Source organism: Onychostoma macrolepis, chromosome 14 (assembly GCF_012432095.1).
Source record: "Onychostoma macrolepis isolate SWU-2019 chromosome 14, ASM1243209v1, whole genome shotgun sequence".
In the NCBI taxonomy this organism is placed as follows: Eukaryota; Metazoa; Chordata; class Actinopteri; order Cypriniformes; family Cyprinidae; genus Onychostoma; species Onychostoma macrolepis.
In genome coordinates, this window is record NC_081168.1 from 18,996,164 (window position 1) to 19,010,674 (window position 14,511).

At 37.7% G+C, this 14,511-nt stretch overlaps 2 protein-coding genes across 2 annotated transcripts; one reads left to right on the forward strand and one right to left on the reverse strand.

Annotated features, from left to right (window-relative positions):
- Nucleotides 1-93: 93 nt before the first annotated feature.
- noa1 (nitric oxide associated 1) lies at nucleotides 94-4,506 on the forward strand. The gene is made up of 7 exons (XM_058798014.1): nucleotides 94-1,459; nucleotides 2,360-2,524; nucleotides 2,846-3,057; nucleotides 3,221-3,352; nucleotides 3,434-3,550; nucleotides 3,718-3,835; nucleotides 4,059-4,506. Exons 1-7 carry the CDS (start codon nucleotides 226-228, stop codon nucleotides 4,289-4,291), a joined length of 2,211 nt encoding a protein of 736 aa, XP_058653997.1. The 5' UTR covers nucleotides 94-225; the 3' UTR covers nucleotides 4,292-4,506.
- rest (RE1-silencing transcription factor) lies at nucleotides 4,507-12,771 on the reverse strand. Its single transcript, XM_058798013.1, has 4 exons — nucleotides 12,589-12,771; nucleotides 9,608-10,545; nucleotides 9,402-9,485; nucleotides 4,507-8,219 (listed from the first exon to the last, which is right to left on the reverse strand). Exons 2-4 carry the CDS (start codon nucleotides 10,533-10,535, stop codon nucleotides 6,283-6,285), a joined length of 2,949 nt encoding a protein of 982 aa, XP_058653996.1. The 5' UTR covers nucleotides 10,536-10,545; nucleotides 12,589-12,771; the 3' UTR covers nucleotides 4,507-6,282.
- Nucleotides 12,772-14,511: the final 1,740 nt, after the last annotated feature.

Consider the following 14,511-nt stretch of genomic DNA (forward strand, 5'->3'; position numbering starts at 1 on the left):
AATTTAGTAATTCATGATATGGATGTTAAATAATATACGTTAAATAAAAACCTTTTTTCTTTACATATTATTATTTGTCCAAATAATGTTTCCGGTGACGTACATTACACCAGCGATATGGCGAGTAGCTCTCTGTTCACTCACGTGGGTTCGTTGTTTTTCAAGGTTGTATAAACTGTAGCGATGTTAGTGTTCTTTTAACATATTTTGCGATTTGCTATAATAATGTACAAGTGTTTAGGAGCATCGGCATTCCAATTCTACACTCGTACGTGCTTAAAACATGTTTCAAGACCGCAGCTGTCAAGGGAACATGAAGGGGTGTCGCTACTTCGACGGTCATTTGTTTCCAGCTTAATATCAAAGGACTGGGCAACACATTTGGTCACAAATCAGAGGTGCAGATCATCCAAAAGTCTGAGATGTTACAGCACTCAAAAAGGAGCTGGAGAACCAGCATCAAATCGAAGTCAGGAATTATACACTTTAGTAGAGCCACAGAAACAAGAACCATTTGTGTTCCCGGACTTTGATGAACCAGTGGACAATAAAGATGATGAACTGCCAGATCATCTTCTTTTGCATGATCTCAGAAGTAATACAGAAACAAAGCCAGTGCATGAAAAGCATGGTAATTACATGCACCTTAGAGGACTGGAAATGCAAATGAAACATTTAAAGGGCTCTTCAAAGTCTGAAAACTCGTTGATTGAGTTCCACGATGAAGGATTACCTCTGGACAGACGCACCAAATCAAAGAAGGTTAAAAAGCAACAAAAGATCTATGGCACTCCTGATGTGGACGTGGCAGTCAGTGATACCTGTTGCTCCGGCTGCGGGGCCCTCATGCACTGTACGGACCCTGAAATCCCAGGTTTCCTGCCAAGTGAGAAATTCAAAGCGTTAGTTGAAGAGGACCAACTGAAGAGGGCAATATGTCAGAGATGCTTTTTAATCAGTCACCACCAGAAGGCTTTGAACATCACCATGTCCAAAGAGGAGTACAGAGCGATTGTCAAGAGAATTAAATCAGAGAAGGCTTTGGTGCTGCTGATAGTGGATCTTCTGGATCTCCCTGACTCCATCATCCCAGACCTTCCAGAGCTTGTTGGAAAGAATAAGCACATTGTGATTTTAGGAAATAAAATAGACTTGCTGCCCGGAGATGCTGAGAATTACCTGCAGCGTGTCAAACGTCAACTCCAGGCATACTGTGAAAGCATGGGTATTTCTACCATTGATAAAAAAGACATCCACCTCATCAGTGCCAAAACAGGGTATGGTATAGAAAACCTTATAACGAGACTGCAGTCGACCTGGAAGTACAAGGGAGATGTGTATTTGGTCGGGACAGCCAATGCTGGCAAATCCACGCTGTTTAATACTCTACTGGAATCTGATTATTGCAAATCCAGAGCCTCAGATGTGATTCATAAAGCTACTATATCTCCATGGCCTGGTGAGATATTACATGCAAGATTATTGGTCAGGAATTAAGCTTAATCAGTAAATATGTTATATATAAATGGTATGCATTATGTAGATTAGTTACATTTTTGCAATCCTGTTTCACAAATACACAGAGGTTTTTATTCAGAAAATCATTCAGATATCATTTTAATATGCTGATTTGATGCTCAAGAAACATTTCTTATTAGTTGAAAACAGTTTTTGATATTTTTGTAGGAACCATGATACACTACCATTCAAAAGTTTGGGGTAGATATATTTAAAAAATAATACAATAAATAAACAATACTTTTATTCAGCAAGGATGCATTATTTATCAAAAATGACAGTAAAGACATTTATAATTATAATGTTACAAAAGATTTAGATTAAAAAAATGCTGTTCTTTTGAAATTTCTATTCATCAAGAATCCTGAAAAAAGTGTCACATTTTCAAAACTGCATTCAACATTGATGATAAAATATTTCAAGTACAAAATCAAGAACAAAGAGCTTTTTATTTAGCATGCTTGACCCTTTTAGTAATTTAGGAGTGTATTGTGCATTACTGAATGATTAAGCTTTTAAGATATGATATGTGACCCTGGCTGTGAAAACCCAGCTAAAGTCTTTTTTTTTTTCTTTTTTTTTGTGATTTACTGTTTTCTACATTAAATAATCTTACCTTCATAAGGTAAAGAACATTCTATGAAGATGTAACCTTGATTTCTTTAATATCGAACTGAGTAAGGCCATGCCAAAGAAATCATAGTGAAATCAAACTTTGATGCTTGTTATCTCATAATTTGATTTTGAGACTTTAGCCTGGATTTCACAGACAGGGTCACATATTGATGTCCAAGATATTTAAACTGTTAAGAACACATGTATCTGTCCACTGTAAATCTAGGGACAACATTAAATCTGCTGAAGTTTCCCATCATCAACCCGACCCCCTACCGGATGTTCAGGCGGGCAGAGAGACTGAAGCAGGCGTCTCATTTGACAGAGGATGACTTGAATCCTGAAGAGCTGAAGAGAATCGTGCAGTTCAGCAAACGGGGATACTTGGTTGGTGAGTTTGTAAGTTCTGTTGTTTTAGGAATCCACAATATATCTGTTCCTATCGGTTATCAGCAGATATTAGAGATTTTTAATTTATCTGTATCGGCAGATATTGGATATTTAAATGTGATTCTTGATTATACAATTTTCTCAAATTTTCATTTATTCCTTATATTTAAGGACCAGTCAGATGTTTGGAATAATTAAAATTTTTAATGTTGTTGAAAGAAGTCTTTTATGCTCACAAAGGCTGCATTTATGTGATCAATGATACTGCAAAAACAGTACTATTGTGAAATTTTTACAATATAAAACTTTTCTTTTTTTTTAGGTCACATTGGGAGGACATTCCTAGCAAATCAGCCACCCAAGAAAACTCTTGTGGAATTTGATCCTGACAGTCTGAGCTTTGGAGAAGACCTGGAGGAAGATGTTAAAAAAGATCCATCCTTGGACTCCTCCACAGATGCAGAGCTCAGCTACAATGAAATCAAAGATGCACACTGGTTCTATGACACCCCAGGCATCATGAAAGAACATGACGTGAGTCTCCCTATTCAAACTGTACTCATCATGTGATAGAATTACAATCATTTCTATAAATTACTATCATTTCTGCATATTACTGTCATTTCATAAATCCAATCAAGTCTATCATTATGAATCATGCGCCACAAAGGATTTTGATAAAAATGGAACTTTTCAGGTTCTCAGCCTGTTGAACGAGCAGGAAGTGAAGCTGGTGGTTCCTACACAGGCCATTACGCCAAGAACGTTTGTTATGAAGCCCGGTATGGTTTTATTTTTGGGGGCTTTGGCACGCATTGATTATTTGGAGGTAAGAGTCCATTTGACATATGAAAACTGAAGCCTTTGTTGTATCTGCCTCAAACCAAGATGCCTCTTTTACTCTCTCTAGGGGAAAAGCTCATGCTGGTTAACAGTTGTTGTTTCCAATCGTATCCCGGTTCATATCACCAGTTTGGACAAGGCTGATGCAATCTACCAGAAACATGCTGGGAATACCCTTCTTGCAGTATGTATAAATAAATGCATTTGTATTTTTTACAGCAGTCATTTCTCTAGTCTTCAATACCACACTGTCCTTCAGAAATCAGACTAATATGTTAATTTGATGCTCAAGAAACATTTCTTATTATTATCAGTGTTGAAAACAGTTGTTCTACATTGTTTTGTGGCAAGGTCCCATCTGGTGGTGAGGAGCGCATGAAAACTTTTCCACCACTTGTTGCTCAAGACTTTGAACTCCAGGGGCAGGGCTGTAACACCGCAATCACTGACATCAAGATCTCATCAGCAGGTCATTTTTTTGGGTGCCTTTCCAAGTTTTTCCAGTTGTCTACATTTAATTAGCTGTTTAGATTGTGAGAGGTTTTATAGAAAATCTCATGACCAAGTCTTAAAAATGTGGCCAGCCAAGGATCTATATATATATATATCTATATATATATATATAAAAAATGTTAAATATATTTAAAGAAACTTTATTTACTAAATTTATGATGATTTTTCTTGATTTTCAGGCTGGGTTGCTGTGACAGCAGCCGAAGGAGATCAGCTGTTGTTGAGGACTCACGCCCCTGAAGAAGCAGGACTGTGTTTGCGCACCCCGCCTTTACTGCCCCACGTCGTGAATCTGAAAGGACAGAGAATCAACAAAACTCCCGCCTACAAGACGAGAAAGCCACAGGCGCTGGTAGACACCGGTCTGTCTGTGAAAGCTGCTGAGAGACTCAAAGTGAGAAGAAAAAATTGAAGTGTCGTGGTTGTTTCTATTGTTATCTCTTAAGCTTTTGGTTGTCAAAATATTGTTCTGGTCGAACTGAATGTACTGCTTGTATGCTACAAGTACAGTTGCTATTAATGTATTGTTTTTTTATACTAAAATGTCTAAACGATTATGAATTTACCTGATAATTGTTTATATATTCTGACATTTTAAATGTCTTTCAAATAAAAAACAGAACAAAATCTGTGGCAAGATTTTTTTTTATTGAAACATCTAGAGCTAAACATACAGGTCACATAGTAAACTGTTTTTCATTTAATTCATAAAAAGCCATATCAAGGGGACAACATAACATTTCAACTGATATAATTTGACTACTTTTACTAGGAAATGGAAAACGACAGTCACACACTTGATTACAAAGATAGATAAATGGCACAATCTGAGTCGTGAATTGGCAACATGCTATTCTAAAGAAGAAAAGCAAAAAAGTAGAGCTTTACACAAAAAAAGTGATAAAGAACAAGTTTACAGTGATAAAGTATCCAACCGTCTAAGAGTGCAGTTTTTCAGGTGCACTGGAGTACCTGTGGATAGTACATTTTCTAGTTTTTCATCTAAGGCCTGTGGTTTTGTTCCTACAAACTTTACCAACTACATCTTGCTTTGGTAATAAACCCAAAAATTCAATATTGCACTTAATGCACTAAAGGCAAATTATTTCTATAACTTCTCTTACAGTATTTTTTTTTCCTTTCTTTTTAGACAGAATAACATGGTAAATTTACTGATATACAAGGGTTGTGGCAGCAACACATTCACACTCATACAAAAAAACAAAAAGGTCAGTTCAATATGATTAGATAAACTTTGGATAAACAGATTTTCAATGCAAATAACCAATTTGATGTGTAAGGGAATGTTGCTTGGGTAAAATACACAAAAAAGACAAGCCATTCTTTCATTTGAAGGTAAATCAGTTCTAAATATCTGAGACATTGATTAAAATGCTCAAATTGATTGTCTGAGGCACTGAAGAGCAAATAAGAAAGAAAAATATGTACAGTTTATATACAGAGAAAAGCAACAAAATCTTTGGACTGAGCATGAAATTGAAATATTACCAGAAAATTGACAGATAAAATTATCTACAAACTCAAGAAGTGAGAGTTACAATGCGTAGTGTAAAAAAAAAAAAAAAAAAGAGGCAAATTTACACTGAAATAAAAAACCTACTATTCCACAAACATTACAAACTACATGTTACTTTCCTTGAAAGGCAAAGCAAGTGTAATCAAAGAAAGACCTCTAGGAAGTGTACATGAATCTTTCGGTGTTAAAATGAAATGTTTAGCTTATGTGAAACAGCGCCTCAAAGGTAAGATTATGGTTAGTAGTCAAGTGCTCTCTAAACTGTAAAAGGGAACAAAGAAACACCTGAATACAATGACATTAGCCAGCTTTAAACACACACTCCGTCTCTTGCTGACCAGAGATGGAGGCGCTTCAGTGGAGTGGAACAGCACAAAGACACTGAAAGCCCCATTATCTTCAGGGCTATTCAGCGCTGGACCACCTGGGTCTGGCTAATCTGAGCTCTCCGCAGGGATGGAGGGAGAAAGTGTACTTGCTTTCAGAGCAGTTCTCCTTTTTGTTGCTTCTGAGTAGTGTAACAATAAACACAAGAAAACCCCAAAGATCATTTCGTCATGGAGCACATGACTAAGCAAAGATTCAGTTAGTTTGGGTTGAACAATAGGATCCTACCACAAGATGACAATGGATTTCATTTCTGAATTGAAAGAATACTGTATTATTTGAATGTATCATGTTGCGTCATTGCAAACTAGAAACAGGCATAGATGCGGTCATCTGTCACGAGCTGTAAAGCCATCAAGAACAACAAGAACCTTATTTTTATTACAACCTGAACAAGTTTTGTTCAGTCCAAAGTCTAGGAGAACCTCATTAACTGTTTTGGACACAACAATGCTGCCCTTTTCCAAACGAGATACCCCTCACTTGTCACCCTGAGCCGCCCCTTTTAGGTAATACACATTTACTAAATGCCGGTTCAAGTGGCGACGGTAGTCCATCTCCAAAGAGAAGGTCCGGTCACAGAAGATACATGTGTGACTGAGCAGTTTGGTTGGAGAAGGAAGCTCTTCTGTCGGAGTCTCTGGAAGTTTCTCTCCACCCTCGGTGGCAGCAGCTAGTCCGTTAAGACCAGAGTCGTAGCTTCCTTCAGAGGCACTATCGCTGATGTCACTTCCCCCATCGTTACTGTGGATACCTTCGTCATCCTCTGCGTCGGTAGATTTGTGACCAGGCGCACCAGGAAGTTCGAGAGTTGGGCTGAACCCCGGAGAGGTCTCACTGTCAGTAGGTGATGGCATCTCACTTCCGCTGTCTACATCTGGAATTTCTTTTGGTTCATGTGAGACCTTGTTCTCAGTTTCTTTAGGTTGTTCAGAGTCTGGAACTTGGGGTTGGCATGGAACTGTGAGTTCCTCCACAACAGAATCAGTCTCCTTGTGATTTTTCTCATCTTGGCAGGTCACTACTGTAGGTGTCTGCTCATCTGGTTGGTCAAGTAACTTCAGTGTTTCTGTGGTGGACTGTTTCACTGTTTCAGCTTCTAGAGTGTTTAGCTTCTCTGGGACTTCGTTGGTCTTCTCAGGTTCAGTCTCAGCATTCCTGGTTTTGCTCCTCATAGTCTGTAGAACCTCAGGTATGGTGCGATTTCCCTCTGGAGCAACAGAACTTGTTGATGGCTTGGCTGTTTCTTTCTTTGTGCGCTTGACCCGCTTTGAAGGACAAATAGTTTCAGTCGCTGGTACTTTCATGTTCTCTGCTTTTCTTTTGACAAGTTTAGTCCGGACTTCTTGCGTTGCTTGTGTACTCTGGGTATCTTTTTCACTGTTGACCTTTGACAATTTTTTCTGCCTCTTGCATGGTTTCTTGGGTTGAGATTTCTTGCAATCTTTCACACTTCCCTTCTTTTCAGTCTCCTTCGCTTTCCCATTAAGCAAACTGTTTTCCTTTTCTAGCCGCTTTCTTTCCTCTTTCTCATTTTGCTGCTGCTGTTTATCTAGAAGGTCTTTCTCTGGTCTTTCTTTATCCAAATCTAATCTTTGCTCCTCAACAATGGCCTGATGTTTCGCAATAACTTCATTGGCGGTCTCCTTCAATGGCTTCTCTTTCTTGGGACGACCTTTCGTTACTTTCTCCACAGATTTAGGGGATTTCTCTACCTTCTTCATTTCTTTTTTATTAGCTTGTTTGTCATTGCAGCCCTCTGTTTGTGCCACAGCAATGTCAACAGTTTTCACCAAAGTCTTTCCTTTAACCTTCTTACTGTTTTTCTCTTTCCCCTCATTTTTAGGCATTGTCTTTTTCTCTGCAGATTTTTCATTGAGATGCTTTCCAGATTTTTCTTTCACGATGACATCTGGGTTTTTCTTTGCGGTCTTGTCAGTCAGCTCAGTCTCCACAGCAAGGGTGGGTTTAGTGGGTTTCTTAATAGAGAGGTTGATGGGACCTGATTCAACATCATCCAATTCTCCCAACTGCTTGTCTTCACTTCGCCTTGATCCAGACTGTTCTGTCGCAAGCTTATTTGGCGAAATGTCATCGCTGTCAGTCCTCTTCACACGAAGCCTTACCTTTGATACATCCATCGAGATATCAGTGCATCCTGGGTGTCTGGACTTTATGTGGTACTGCAAGTTGCACTTCTTGGATGCAGCGTATTTGCAAACCGGGCAAAGAAACTGGCGAGGGTTGACATGGAGCTCAACGTGCTTTTTAAAGTTGCTGCGGTCGGCTGTCTTGTATTGGCAGTAGGGGCAGCTTAGGGGCTTGGGTCCATTGTGGACCTGTCTGGCATGGCGGGTCACCTCGTGCTGGTTGGCTGCCAGGTAGCTGCAGTTGTCACATTTGAAAGGCCTCTCACCTATTCCAGACAGAGCATAAGGAAAAGGTCAAGGCTGAACAATGAATCTTTTATTTCAACATTTTGAGAGAAACACAGACGCATGTCTCATGCGGGGGATACAGATAAAAGACACATACAATACAGAATCACATTCTAATTCACTCTGTATACCACAAACCGTGTACCATTTTATCCAAAGCCATCTGGCTCCATGGAGTGCAACAAAAGAGAGAAACATCATTGACAAGATGAAAACAGAGGCCTTGAGCACATTTGCTCTGTCCCAAAACCCAGAGAGCTCACTTACAGAGTCAAAATAGTTGCCTTGAAAAATGAGCATTCACTTTATAAACTTGTATAACTTTTAGATTTAATTAATTCCTATGACTTTTCCCAAACTTCGAAACAAACTACTTTAAAGGGATAGTTCACCCAAAAATGAAAATTCTGTCATTAATTACTCGCCCTCATTTCGTGCCAAACCCATAAGACCTTCATTCATCTTCGGAACACAAATTAAGATATTTTTTTTTTTATGAAATCCAAGAGCTTTCTAACCCCACATCGACAGCAACGATACTACCACATTCAAGACCCAGAAAGGTAGTAAGGACATCATTACAATAGTCCATGTGATATCTGTGGTTCAACCATAATGTTATAAAGCTATGAGAATACTTTTTGTGTGCAAAAAAACAAAAATAACTTTATTCAACAATTTATTCTCTTCCATGTCAGTCCAATACGCATGAATTAAGTCAATGTTTTGGGGTCACAAAGCTCTTGGTTTTCATCAAAAATATCTTTATTTGTGTTCCGAAGATGAACAAAGTTCTTACGGGTTTGGAATGACTAAGTAATTAATAACAATTTTCATTTTGGGGTGGACTATATCTTTAAACCTGATGCATCATCACAGGTATTTTACAGAGAATATATCCCTGAGTACACTGCAACAGGTTTAACAAAAAATAAATAAATAAATAAATAATAATTCCTTACATGCTATGTATTTTTATTCTTTATAAAATCATATAATTATCTTAGCTGTTATTAGCTAAATCTATTAAAGTTTTGGAACAAGGCAGCTCAGTAGGTTTTGGAACAGATTTATTAAATCAAAATGATATGAAATTATAACTATATATACTAATCAATTTCAGCATAAGAAATATATCAACAGATGGACAAGAGACTCACCTGAATGGGTTCGCATGTGTCTGGTGAGATGAGTTTTTTGGGAACTGGAGTAGTCACAATATATGCACTGGAACGGACGCTCACCTAAAAGAAGTATCAAATAAAATTGTTTTAATTTTGACATATATTTCTGATCATATATAAGTAAACTTAAATCAATGTGATTTAATAATGAACTGAGATTTAATGGAAAATTTTAGATGTACCAGTGTGGGTCCGGATGTGCTGTATGTAGTTATTTTTGCGGTCAGAAAAATACGAACACTGGTTGCAAGTAAAAAGCTTGCTGGGAAAATGATTCCTTAGATGTTTCTTCCAGTGATACTGACTGATGGTGGTATAAGCACAAATGGTGCACCTGAATACTCTCTGGACTTCGCCCTCCTTTGTATGATGTTTAAGGTGTGCCATGTAGTGGTCGTAGCGGTTGGTGTTGTATCCACAGCGCTCACAGCGGATCACGCCTTTAGAGTTACTCAAACTTTCACTATTCTCTGGGTTTGGCGTCTGAGATTGGCCTGACTCACTGGCCAGATCGTCATCGGAGTCAGCCATGCCATTTACCACCGTCATTTTCTTGGCGCCGTGAACGCGGATATGGTGAATGAAGTCCTCCTCGTTTTCAGCCTGGTACTGGCAGGGTTTACAAAAGAAAGGCTTCTTCTTCTTTTTGTTGGATTCGAAGATAACAACCGGGGTGCGCTTACGTTTTTCTGCTGGTGAGGATTCAGATGGGGTCTTTTCAGATGGATTTGAGAGGTCTTCTGCTCGCTCCATTTGAACCTGCTCTATCACTCTTTCTGTCACCTCTGGCTCAACCCGAGTGGCATGTTCAGCGTACGTGCTCTCCGACATCTCCGAACTGTCAAGGCTGTATCTGATAACACCCTCTTCCTCGCTGTCAGAGTAGTTGTTGCATCCAACGGTCTTGAGTTCGACCATTTGTTTCTCTTCTGCATTGTAGTCTGAGGAAGACGCCTCTGATGATACCACCACATTAGCGAGCATCACTAGCTGAGGGGCCGCCACATCATTGCGAGGCAGCTCGGGAAGGTCATGGCCCACCTCTGGTAGTGGGATGCCTACAGGCATGAAGATACCAGCAGCAGCTGGATACACAGTCTGAGCAGACATGCTCAACCAGCTGAAATGCAAAAAGAAACACTGATTTTAGTGCCACTGAAAAATATAACTGGCAATTTAAGTAAAAATGTGTCTGGGAAATGAAAGCAGAAGACTGAAATGATGTGAGAACTGTGACATCTTCTCAGAGAAAGTCATCTGACTATGACAAAACAAACAGTTCCATGTAAATGAATGATTAAATCGAAACTCATCATTTTCTGAGATAAGGAGTATTTGCTGAGCCGAACACTGATTGATTAGCCCTACAAGGATAAAGCAGCAGATTTCAAATTCCCACTCCCAAACACATTTTAAATAAAAACAAACAAACAAACAAAGCCTAAACCAACACATCTTTACAAAGCCAATAAATTACCCTGTTCTTTCTTGTATGAAGTCCATTAAAGCAATCAGCAGCTTTAACTTATTTTAGGGAATTACAGCAAACAAGCGTCTATATTCAACGGTTCAGAGCTCCCAACCATATATGGCAATATTCCTCAAAAGTAATGATTCAATTCTTAAGGCATGACTTGTTTAAGATGCAATCTAACCAAAAAAAGCATGAAATATATTCAGAGCAACAATAACAAAACATAGTCAATGTTTATTGAGTTGCATTATTTCAACCAGAACTTTGTGGAGCACTTTTTTTCTGTGTACTGAGAAGACAATCATCATTTCCCTAAAAAAAAAAAAAAGTTTTAAAGAAAAACAACATGATTTATTAAAATCTACGCAATTCAGATTAAACCTTTTGGTATTTCAGCTCAAAATACTTTACTATAAATACTAGGCCTATATGTACTATCCATATTCTTTAAAGTTTTATATCATTTCTGAATACTATGATATATAATATTTAGAGACACTAAATAAATTTTAGTTTAAAATATTATATATAACTAAAAATGTATCATACAATAGTATAATATTTCTAAATACTACATAGGATACTAATAAAATAAATGATCTTTTTTGTATTTTGCTTGCAGTGAGAAAAAGTCAAAGTTTAATTATATCTGTTCTAGTGTAAGAAGTACGATCATAACAAACAGAGCCATGCATGAGTGTGATGTGTGTGTGATGAGGGTATAAGGCCTGCGAGTTTGCATGCTCTGAAATGTGTGTTCGGCCATTTTAAAACAGCACCACCAACTTCTACCAGCGGAGGAAAAAAAATACAGCCGATGTGTGAACTCAAGCAGCATGACATGAACGTTTATTTAGATCAACTCAGTCAACCAGCAAAGCACTAACATTTTGTGCTAAAAAACTCAAACAGGCTTTGCGTGAAAATATGACTGCATTAAATCAAAGTTGTCAAAATAAGGAGTGAAAAACTTTGACCTTGTTGGACAGCTCCAAACATGACCCATCTGAATTAGACGAAGAGCGAGCTACACATTGCACGAAATATTAAAAGACATAATACATTTTTTTTTTAAATCACTCCTTTTAATTTCACTAAAGCTGCATGTAGTTTAACGTGACTAAAAACATGAATGCGTCCAACTGGCATATCACATATCTGGGTGATTTCCGAATAAACAAAAGCTCAAAAGACACCAAAAAGGGATGCGATTTATTCTAAAAGCGAGTGTAAATTAATCGTCCAGCTTGAATAATCGTATAAACCCCCAATTCTAGTGAATATAACTGCAAAAGCTGCGTTACGAACCTTGACCAAGAAGAAAAAAAAACTACTTTTCCGGAAACTGCATGCATGCAACAACACTACGCACGACAACCCAACAAAGTTACACTTTTTATTTAACACAGTCGATCAAAGATCATAGTGAGGATTTCATGTTTAATTTCTCATCAATTTTATGCACTTTTTGCACTTTTAATTTGGTCAGCGCGTGTGTGTTAGCCGTGGTCCTGATCTGCTCTCTCTCCGTGCTGAAATCAGCCCTGGACAGCGCCTCTCCCTTTCAATGCAACCCTCCATTTTCACTCCACTTACTCAAACTTAGTTGGGCTCGTGCGCGACACAAAACAACACAAAACCACACCATAATCAGCTCCAAACCCCACGCAACCAAACCCATGAACTTACCAGCGGTGTTCGCTCGTTGTTTGGCGATGTTGTTGTAGAAACAAGTTTCGGAAGAAGTTATATCCAAACTCTCAAATCTGTCGAGGAAGTACGCGAGACTCACGCATTCCAACACATAGCTCTCGCTCAGCCAGCCCTCGCTGGGGAGGCGTGACGTCAGCGCGCACGCTCATGCTCTCGCGCTCTCAAAGTTTACTATTGTGTGTTTTGTTTTAGTGTGGAGAGTGACACAGTCTGATATCAACAAACAAAGGAAAATATCCCGACGATATTTTGAATGGGCGCTGTTAGTTTAGTAGTAGCCTGGTTTGCACAAGTTGTTCTCATTGTTTTGTGTTGGTTAACTCCTAAAGCTACACGTGGCAAACAGGCAACAGTAATGTGAAGCTGTGTAAAGGAATATTTTTACGGGGCGATATTGGGCAGCTGAACTCACAGAATCAACACAAGTGTTAGGCAAACTAGTGAAGATGGTGGGGGATGTTATTTATTTTCAATTACATGGTGTCTGTTTTTCCCCATTTTTTTCTTTCTTTTTCTTTTAACCATCCATTTTTTTTCCTAAGAAAAGGCATCTGGTGCTTTGGACAAACTTGAAAACCCTTACTGGCCTTCTAGAAAAGTGTTTTAATCAGGTCCTAAAGTTATGATAGAAAAAATATATGATAGAAAAAAATGTAGCTGAACATAAATTGAATAATAAGACAATTTTAGTAAACATCTTACTGTAAAAAAGGAAGAAAACATAATAATAACAACAACAACAATATAATAAATAAAATGTGACCTTTTTCTTGTTCAGTTATTTCGCAATTTATAATATATTTATCTTTAATATAGCCTCTGTATTTGATCAAATTTACAGTTAGTTGAACAATATCTTACAGCTATGCAATTTTATTTTCATTTAATCCTGACCCTGTGTAGTCTTCAGTCAGATCTTAGTATGTATGAGAGACTAAATCTTTGAAAATATGAAATATTTTTGGATCAATGTTGATATACAGCTTTACAAAAAAAATAGTTTTTATATAGTTTTTAGTTTTTATATAGTTTTTGTTAAATACAATGACTTTTTTAGGATCACTTATTTGATACCTTTTTTTTTTTTTAATTAAACAATTTTATTAATAAATGGAAATTAGCTTTTTTAAGGTTAATAGAAGGTGCACTTTTTATGGTGCTTGCAGAATTATTCTTTTTTTAAGGTTTAAGGTCTTGAGTTCGAATCCCAGCTGGAGGACCTTCCCCGATCCTGCCCCCTCTCTCTCCCACTTCACTTCCTGTCTACTCTGTCCTATTGTAATAAAGGCAAAATGCCAAAAAATAATCCTTATAAAAATAATAACTTTTTTATGACTTTTTTAAAGTGGAGTTGAGCATTATTGCGCTAAGCAAATGATCTACCAAGGCGATAATTATGTTCTGTTTTGGCTAAAGTAAACATGCTTAGCAACGGTTTATTTGTCATTCCTTAAGAAAGGACACACTTTTCATGGCCTGAAGTTCACATAAAGGATGGATGCTTCAGAGTTGTGTTTAAAAAGAAGGGAACCTGACAAGGTTAAAACGTCCGTTCTATATTTTGCTCATTTAAGTTCTTTTTACACTAAGATATAAAGAGCTCATAACATGAAGTTAGTCAAGTTCAGTTACAGTGGAACAGGGTTTAAATTTCTAAAGTTAGACTCTTGATGCCAAAGCCCTCTGAAATATTGAGGACATGCATGTTGGAGTCAATGTGAACTTGTGAAAATTATCCTGCTTTGCAGCATATTGGTATTATAATGATATTATGAGCATACTTATAGGCTATTATGAGGATTTGAAAAGCAATGTTTTTTAAATATAAAAAATCTGCTTTATTCTCCTTCTGAAACTATCAAGACAGCTTCGCTCCATTTAAGAATAACCGCTTTATTT

Excerpts from the sequence above, each read along its gene's own strand:
- noa1 (XM_058798014.1), top strand. The coding sequence starts at position 226 with ATGTACAAGTGTTTAGGAGCATCGGCATTCCAATTCTACACTCGTACG. Across the intron at positions 1,460-2,359 it reads TACTATATCTCCATGGCCTG|GGACAACATTAAATCTGCTG; the intron begins GTGAGATATTAC and ends CTGTAAATCTAG. Across the intron at positions 2,525-2,845 it reads CAAACGGGGATACTTGGTTG|GTCACATTGGGAGGACATTC; the intron begins GTGAGTTTGTAA and ends CTTTTTTTTTAG.
- rest (XM_058798013.1), bottom strand. The coding sequence starts at position 10,535 with ATGTCTGCTCAGACTGTGTATCCAGCTGCTGCTGGTATCTTCATGCCT. Across the intron at positions 9,486-9,607 it reads GCACATCCGGACCCACACTG|GTGAGCGTCCGTTCCAGTGC; the intron begins GTACATCTAAAA and ends TACTTCTTTTAG. Across the intron at positions 8,220-9,401 it reads ACACATGCGAACCCATTCAG|GTGAGAGGCCTTTCAAATGT; the intron begins GTGAGTCTCTTG and ends TGTCTGGAATAG.